This window comes from Triticum dicoccoides, chromosome 1B, assembly GCF_002162155.2.
Source record: "Triticum dicoccoides isolate Atlit2015 ecotype Zavitan chromosome 1B, WEW_v2.0, whole genome shotgun sequence".
Classification (NCBI taxonomy): domain Eukaryota; kingdom Viridiplantae; phylum Streptophyta; class Magnoliopsida; order Poales; family Poaceae; genus Triticum; species Triticum dicoccoides.
The window spans coordinates 664,870,641-664,878,711 of record NC_041381.1 but is presented as its reverse complement, the minus strand read 5'-3'; the positions used below and the strand labels follow the sequence as shown (position 1 = coordinate 664,878,711).

Genomic DNA, 8,071 nt, shown 5'->3' with positions numbered 1-8,071 from the left:
ATGCAAAAACAAGAAGATGGCTCAAGAGGAGGAGAGAGTTAGGAAGCTTGAAAGGGCTCGTCTTGCACTAGAGGATGGATGTAGTGATGATGATGAGCAAGAGGATGAGATTCATGGCAATGACATCGGTGACTTGGAAGCGTTTGTCAGGCAGCAGGACATGGACCGTGAGATCCCTTATGGTCGTGCATATGCATATGACTCGGATGATGAAGGTCCGGAGGAAGAACTGGACGTGGATGGATTCACGGAGAGAGAGAACCGTATACACACAGAGGTGACAGGTTTGGAAATAAGAACTCCATTGTTTCGTGATCTCAGGCTGGCCCACAAGGCGGTAGTTAATGGTGGCATGAGTAAGGCGATAGAACCAAGAGCTTGCTCGGAACCGGGCGAACCAAGGGTCAAGGGTGAAGACGAGAATGCTTACTTGAAGAAAGGGTTGAAGTTTGTGAGTTTGCAGGCCTTTAAAGTATGGCTAAGTGACTATGCTATTAGAAACCATAGACCATATCTTGTTGGGCACTCGGACCAAAAAGTGCGTTACTCCATCCATTGTGACAAAGAAGGATGCCCATGGGCGGTCCATGGAAGAAGAATTAAAACCGGGCAATGGCTGTTAACAAGTTGTGTGTGTACTCACTCGTGCAGGCCACTGTCAAAAAAGAAGCCTAAAACACATCTCAACTCACGTCTGAGTTTCTCGGGTTTAAATTAATGAAAGAAGTATCAAGTGATCCAACCGTGAAGGTGAAGCTCCTCATGACGACGGTGAAAAAAATGTTTGGATACAAAGTCAAGTATGGGAAGACATGGAAGGCCAAGTCAAATGCTTTAAGGATGTTGTATGGTAGTTGGGAAGAAGTATACAATTGCCTCCCGCAGTTGTTGGGAGCGATTGCCCATAGGAACCCCGGCATGTACCATGTGGTCGAGGATGATGGTCATGGGGTGTTTCACCGTGCCTTCTGGAGTTTCGGAAAATGCATCACGGCCTTTAAGCATTGCTGTCCGGTTTTGTCTATTGATGGTACATTCTTGACCGGCCGATACAAGGGCACAATCATGGTAGCAATGGCGCACTCCTCCAATGACAATGTGTTGCCAGTGGCATTTGGTTTGGTGCCCTTCGAGCACCAAGACAACTGGGAGTGGTTCATGCGTCATGTTAGGGAAAATGTCATCGGTGATAGAGAAGTGTGCATTATATCAGACCGGCACCAAGGCATACTGAAAGCCATGGACATTGTTATTCCAGGACTTCCAAAGCTCCACCATCGATGGTGCATGAGGCATTTCGTGGCAAACTTTTATAGGGCATGTAAGAGCAAGGAGTTGAGCAAGGATCTAACCCATGTTTGCGTGGCCTTTAGCACCGGTGCGTTCACCATTCGCTATGACAAGCTCTACGAAGCTGCAAACGAAGGAGGGAAAGATTTCTTAACATGAAATTTTCCGGAGAAACACAAGTGGGCACGCGCTCATGACGAAGGAGGTTGGAGATATGGAGACATGACCAGTAACATGGTCGAATGTTTTAACAATGTGCTCAGAGGTGCCCGCCCATTGCCAGTTACTTCAATAGTGGAATATACTTTCTTCAAGCTTAATGAGTATTTTCTGATGCATTCAGAGGAAGCCGTGAAGTGGATTGGTGAAAAAATGGAATATCCACCAAAGGTTGAAGAGTGGATGATGTTACAACAAAGCAAGTCCTCAGCACAGAAAGTTAGGCTATTCAACACCTACGATATGACCTACCAAATCGACGAGCCTGGTGGGACAACAAGAGATGGTATGTCATATGGTGGTCGTGCATTCGAGGTGCACCTTAAGAGACGGTGGTGTCAGTGTGAGAGGCCTAGTAAGTATCATTGGCCATGCTCTCATCTTTTGACAGCGGCGTCGTCAAGAAATATACATGTGTCTGATGGGACAACCGTGAGGATGCATGAGTTTGATCTTGAAGCTACTAGGTTGACATGGGCCCCTAGATTCCAACCCTTCCTAGACCCATCGCAGTGGCCCGACTATAATGGCCCGGAGCTTAGGCCCGATCATTTGCTGAAGGTTGAGCCCAAGGGTAGAATCAGACAGAAACGGTTGAGAGGCGATATGGACAACCTAGCTGGATACACTGTCATGAACCAATTTGGTAGCGGGCACTTTATGGAGCCTCCGGACACTAACAACTGTGGTCAATGTGACAATCAGGGACACAATGTGAGAACATGCTCTAAGAAAAGGAAAACATCAAAGAAGGGCAATCCAACCACGAGTCAAGCAGGTGGTGGCAGAGGGGGTTCCGGTGATCCACTTCCCTCATCTTCACCAAGTGCTACACCAGCCTCGTTAACACAATGCAATAACTCCATGCCCTGCAAAATGAAGATCACGAAAATTACCTTTGAAGTACATTTAAATGAACTCGAAGTAGGTTCTAATTGTGTGGAGCATACCACTCGGTCGTGTAGTTGTGCATAGTCAAGTTGTGTCCCTTCGTTGTCTCTCGTTTGTACATTGAAGTCCATATACCCGCTCTCACGATCCAACTCTTCCAATTCCAAACGGTTCCAACCGGGCTTTAGCTTCAATCGGTAACGTCTCGCAAGCCACTTCAGATGCTCTTTGTATACTGAATCACTATGTTGTCTTCTTTCCTTCTCCACTAGGGCCACTCTTTGATTCCACAGACTTATCCACTCGGAGTGCTTGATGGCCCAAGTCGAAGTTTCCGGGTTATTCTTTCGACTAATTCTGCAAATTATGTACAAGATGAAAGCATTAGCAAGAAATGTATTTCATAATGCTCTACTATATATCCAAAGCTACAACTATCTCACCGATGCAGAAATTGGCTTGTCTCGAAACTCTCATCCCTTGGTGTCCCTTGCCTTCTCCCAAATTGTCTTGCGACACGGTCTGGGTAGTGCCACTCGACAGCATAGAAGCATATCAGTGGGCATCTCGCCCGCCAAATATTCATGTCACATGTGCACATCTCATTCAGCCAGAAAGCATAATCGGCATCATATGGTTCCCAATCGACCTACAACACAAGATGATACTAGTTAAGTACACGGTTCCATCACAATTGATGTGCTCTTACGTAAGTTATCATTAGCTGCTTATGAGTCAACATATCCAGCTCGTTGATGTAGCATTTGTATCGCGCAACCGAGCTGCCTGTGTACACATTCGCCATCTCCCAACAGTAGGTGACGGTCGGAAACCGCCAAGGATCTTCTCCATACCTCCCTTCATGTGTGACCCACCCTTCAGGAGGTGTCTTGTTTTTCTCGGGGCGTCCAACGGGCATCCGCTCCCACATCCAAACCTGAAGGCACCAAACAAAGCCACCCATACCAGATGTGCCCTTCTTCCTACGACATGCCTCGTCGAGCTGCAAATTCAGAAATTGTTGATAAGAGGTCCGCGAAATTGCAAATGCAAACAAATTGACAATTTGGTTACTAATTACCTGACGATATAAGTATGCTAGTGCTCCTGAACCCCAACTGTACTTACGGTCCCAGTCACTTAGTAGGTCCAAGAATATCCACTGGGCTTTATTACCGGTAGAATCTGGAAACACTACCCTCGTTAACAGATACCACAGATAAGCTCGGGCGTGCTGCTGCACAACAACCTCATTGGCGTCCGGAGGGCATACTACTCCTCTCTCCCCTCGGAGCCAATGATGCAACACTTTCTCACTGTCACGCTCGCCTTCTTCAGGAGGCTCGGGGAAAACACCTGTCAATTGGCCAACACGATCTCGCCAATTAGCACTTACGGTGGTGCCGGTCAAAGCTTCTCCATTGATTGGAAGGCCACTGATCATCGCCATGTCCTCCAAGGTCACGGTCATCTCTCCACATGACAAGTGGAACGAGTGTGTCTCTGGCCTCCAACGGTCAATAAGTGCGGTCATCGCCCCATGGTTGATCGACGGAGCGTGTCGCTTGAACTGAAGCACGAACGGGAGAAGGCCCAATCTCTCGAAGTATGGCTCATACCGCTCGTCGCACGGCCAGTCGTGGGCACTATGACCCCTCATGCGCATAGGTGTTAGTTCCTGCAAAATAGCATTGCTTTATGGTTAGTGCCTAGCAAAACTGACAAGTAATAACCAAGAATTCAAATAGATTGAGTCTTACCCCGTTATTCTCAATGTCCCGCGCACGATGGTCTTTGTCGTACCCTTTATGAAGACCGTCGTACCACCGTTCCCCCGCCATCCTACAAATCAAGCATGAACAAATGAAACATACATAACACTATATAACATCCTACATATCATATTTTTGGCATAACAATATCAACATAAATGCATATCTCAATGGCAACATAACAAAACCTGTTTATCTATATATGACAAAATCTGAATGCACGGGGCAACATATCTCAATGTCAAGATAACAAGACCAATTATCTATATATGACAAAATTTCAATGGCAACACAACATAACAAAGTCTCAATATAACATCCTAATTATATGACCATATGTCTATAAGAATCAAGCATACAAAATACACAAATATGTTAGAATTATATTTCAAGCAATCATCTATCTAAATCCATATACATAGCAACTAAAATTAAAATGCCCAACCCTATCACAAATGCCTTCTCTTCCCAATCCTACCATATAAACAGATGCCAACTCTTCTAAAGTATACAACATACCTACATGACCAAGCCATGGGCTCCCCTTTCTCAAAAAAGTGCAAAGAATACTAATCCTAGGGTTCTAACAAGCATGAACAAGTATGAATTAATGCTGCCAAAATACAAGTTTTGAACCCAAAATAATCGGAGGATCTGGTGGAGAATACCTCAAGGAAGATGGGGAGGCTCAGATCCACACTTTTGATGAAGAAAATAAGCGATTTGGGGTTGATTTGGGTTAGGGGAGGAGAGAAGCGGAGCTTCTGTAGCCGTCGCCGTGAGGAGGAAGACGCCTCGAGCGTCTGGATGGGTTGGGCTGCACCCGAGCCGGCTCGGGCCGGTTTTCTGCTCTCCAGGGGTAAACGCCAAGACCCATGGCGTTTAGCCCTTTGCCACGTCGGACGGTCAATCTGGCTGACCAAGAAGGTGGGCCAGTGCCAAACGCTAGGGTCCGCGGCGTCCTCGGTGCAATCAGAACGCCATGGATGTTGGCGTCTCGGTTTGGGTCAGATACGAATTTTTTTTTCAAAAGTGGGTCAAATCGTGCTAAAGTTTGCCACATGGGTCAAAACAGTGAAAAAACCCTAATCGTCGCCTCTGTTGGGGCATGCCGTGACGTGTTGTCCACCTGTGTGGAAAAGAGGACGGGTGGACGGACGGACAGCCATGGCGTCGGCGGATCGGCGGCAGGAGCTGCTACAGGCCGGCAGCGCTTGTCCTTGGGTGATTTGAGCTTGGGATCCACTCGCTCACTAATCGTCTCGTTTCATGCCAAATCCAAGAATAAAAGTGACATGGCCATCTGTTCTTTTCTTGTTCTTCACCTTCCAACTCTTTCAACGTCGTGGTCAGGCTCAAAACAATAAGGCCAACTACAATACACATACCTAAACAGACACGGATTTTATCAGTCTTTTGTCCGTTTGGATCACCGAACGAACAGACGGGCGAGGGCGCGGACAGACAGGTGGACACGGGTGGTGCACCCAATAGTGTTGCCCATTTGGTGAGATGTCCACCTCCGGCATTTCGTCAAACACCTAGCAGGGACGGCTGCTACGAACATCGATGACGAGCACAAAACATGGCGTCGCGAGCATGTAGCTGTTGAGGGAGGATGTAGATGTCGCCATCACGAGCATCGTGCCCGTGTAGCTGTCGTCACGAGCACCGCGGGGGAGGGCACGACCTGCTCACTGGCTCGAAGGCGAGGCTCTCTTGAAGCGGAGCACGAAAAGCTCATCGGCAGGCACGACCCTGTAGGAGGCAGATCGAGCGTACCACGTCGTTGTCCTCTCTTGTAGAAGACGGCGATGCCCATGTAGTGGACAAGGCAGAGCGCCGCTCATGCTCCCGGCGATGGCCCGATCATACTCTGAAGAACACGATAGCGGCCAACTCCACCTCCTGGTCGCGCCTACTCGCAGCCAAGCGGGAACAAGCGGCCGCGAGGTGCACGAGAGATGCGCCAACGATCTCCAGCGGCCCCATGGTGTTGTTTGAGGTGTCATGTGTGTCCACCCCGGATCTCCAACAGCTCTGTGTGCTGGTTGAGGTGTCGTGCGCGTCCACCCCGGATCTCCAACAGCTCCACATGATGGTCGAGGAGGACGTCGCGTCCTGACCTGCGAGCCTTGTGAGTTTCTACCGATACGGCGGCGCTGCGGCCGCGCAGCCCACGCGCGGTATGGGGCAACGGATCCAGTCGGGGAGGCGCTACTCAAGGTGGCGGGGTGAGAGATGTGGGGAAATCCCACCTCATGTTGATATCACTTCCTAGGAAATGTTGATGTTTAGAATTGAGTCTGAGTTAGAGACATTGTGGTGGAACTAGGGTGGTATAAAGAAGATAAAGAAAGGAGTTGAGCAACAATGAGCTGGAAGACAAAGAAGAAGTGAGAGAGAAGCTAGGAGAAAAGCTAGAATGGATGATAATAATAGAAATCAGATATCTCTGGGAAGCTTGCCTGTGGCTCAAATTGAGGAAATCAATCAAAAAATCTATTGAAAAAACAATGCGAGCTATGGTAAAGGAGGCAACAGTTGAGAGGGCCAAGATGCAGAAGGAAATGGATATCATGTTTAGGAAAATCCAAACTCTTGAGGAAAACAAAAGTAGATAAACTGCTTTATGGGTCAAAGAAGAAAAAATGGTTATTAAGATTGAGGCTGATAAGTTGCGGTTCAAAGAAGAATTAGCCAAACAACAGGCTGCATTACACCAATTAGTCCAAGAGGTTCCAACAAAGAACAACGTGAACTGGAGTTGGCTAATATGTAGATGGAGCAGATTGATAAAAGGGAAAAGAGCAAATAGAGTGGATCTGAGATAGGAGGCTACGTTGAATCTACTAATTACAATGCTAGTCAAGAGTCAGAAAACTTTGGAGAAAGGATGAAACCTATCCATGGATAGAAAATGACTGAAGGGCGTGAGGAAGACAGGGAGGAAGAACTTAAAAGAAGCTTTTGATACAAAGGAAAAGAAGACCAAAAGGTCGAAGACCTGGCTAGGACTACAACTGAAGAAAGAGATAATTATGGTAAAAATGTTGACCCTTATCCAGTTAATAGTTCTTTGCTTCACATGACTTCTCTAGTGGGGATTGATTTAGATTGTTCTATTTAGATGATCAATAAGAATTTGGAAGTTATTCAGAAAATGGAAACTGCTCGAAAAGAGTTTTATCTAAAAGAATTAGCCAGACAAACTAAAGCTTCTCATGAAGTTCCCAACACACCTGTGTATATTGATACTGGAGATGCTACTTTATAGGAACTGTGGTCTGATTTGGAGCATTCAGATGCTGAATTATAAGAGGATGGACTTGAGCAATTAAGGAAAAAAAACTAGGGGAAAATGAATAGAGATTGCTCACTAGTTCTAAATTGTGTGAAGCACTCTCTATGTTGGTCCTTTGAAAAGAAGGGGGAGAAAGAAAAAAATCTCCTAATCAGTGAGGCTTCCCTCTTTGTTTCTATCTACTAAAAACTTATTTTTTTATGAGAAAATGAAAAAGGTTTCCCGGAATGTTAAAGGTATGGGAAAAGATCCCAAGAAAAGATACATACTTTGGATTTTATAGGGATTTTGGAGACTATTAAACAATATTTCACTAAGAATGAGTTGTACAATATGTGTAATGGTAAGAATTTTGATTGGTATTGGAACCCTCCAAGAGGTCACTTCGGTGGGATTCTGGTTGGGGTTAATAAAGACTATTTTGATGTGTTACATATTGAACATGGGTAATACTTTAATGGAATCATGGTTTTTGATTAAAAAAAAAGCTAAGTTCCATTGGAATTTGATTGCTGAACATGGAGATGCCCAATCTGACAGAAAAGTTGGGTTCCTAGCAGAATTGGCTAGAGTTTATAATGATAATAGTATCCCT

General features: G+C 46.1%; 1 protein-coding gene across 1 annotated transcript; it reads right to left on the bottom strand.

The window, feature by feature from the left end:
• Positions 1-2,279: 2,279 nt before the first annotated feature.
• Positions 2,280-4,943, bottom strand: LOC119350857 (serine/threonine-protein phosphatase 7 long form homolog). The gene is made up of 7 exons (XM_037618487.1): positions 4,841-4,943; positions 4,161-4,242; positions 3,482-4,078; positions 3,104-3,403; positions 2,844-3,049; positions 2,460-2,757; positions 2,280-2,378 (listed from the first exon to the last, which is right to left on the bottom strand). The coding sequence occupies exons 2-7, from the start codon at positions 4,239-4,241 to the stop codon at positions 2,280-2,282; spliced, it is 1,581 nt and encodes a 526-aa protein (XP_037474384.1). The 5' UTR covers position 4,242; positions 4,841-4,943.
• Between the last annotated feature and the right edge of the window lie 3,128 nt (positions 4,944-8,071).

Coding starts and splice junctions, on each gene's coding strand:
- LOC119350857 (XM_037618487.1), bottom strand. CDS start 4,241: ATGGCGGGGGAACGGTGGTACGACGGTCTTCATAAAGGGTACGACAAA. Junction 3,404..3,481: donor TAGCATACTTATATCGTCAG/GTAATTAGTAAC, acceptor CTGAATTTGCAG/CTCGACGAGGCATGTCGTAG. Junction 3,050..3,103: donor TAATGATAACTTACGTAAGA/GCACATCAATTG, acceptor CTTGTGTTGTAG/GTCGATTGGGAACCATATGA.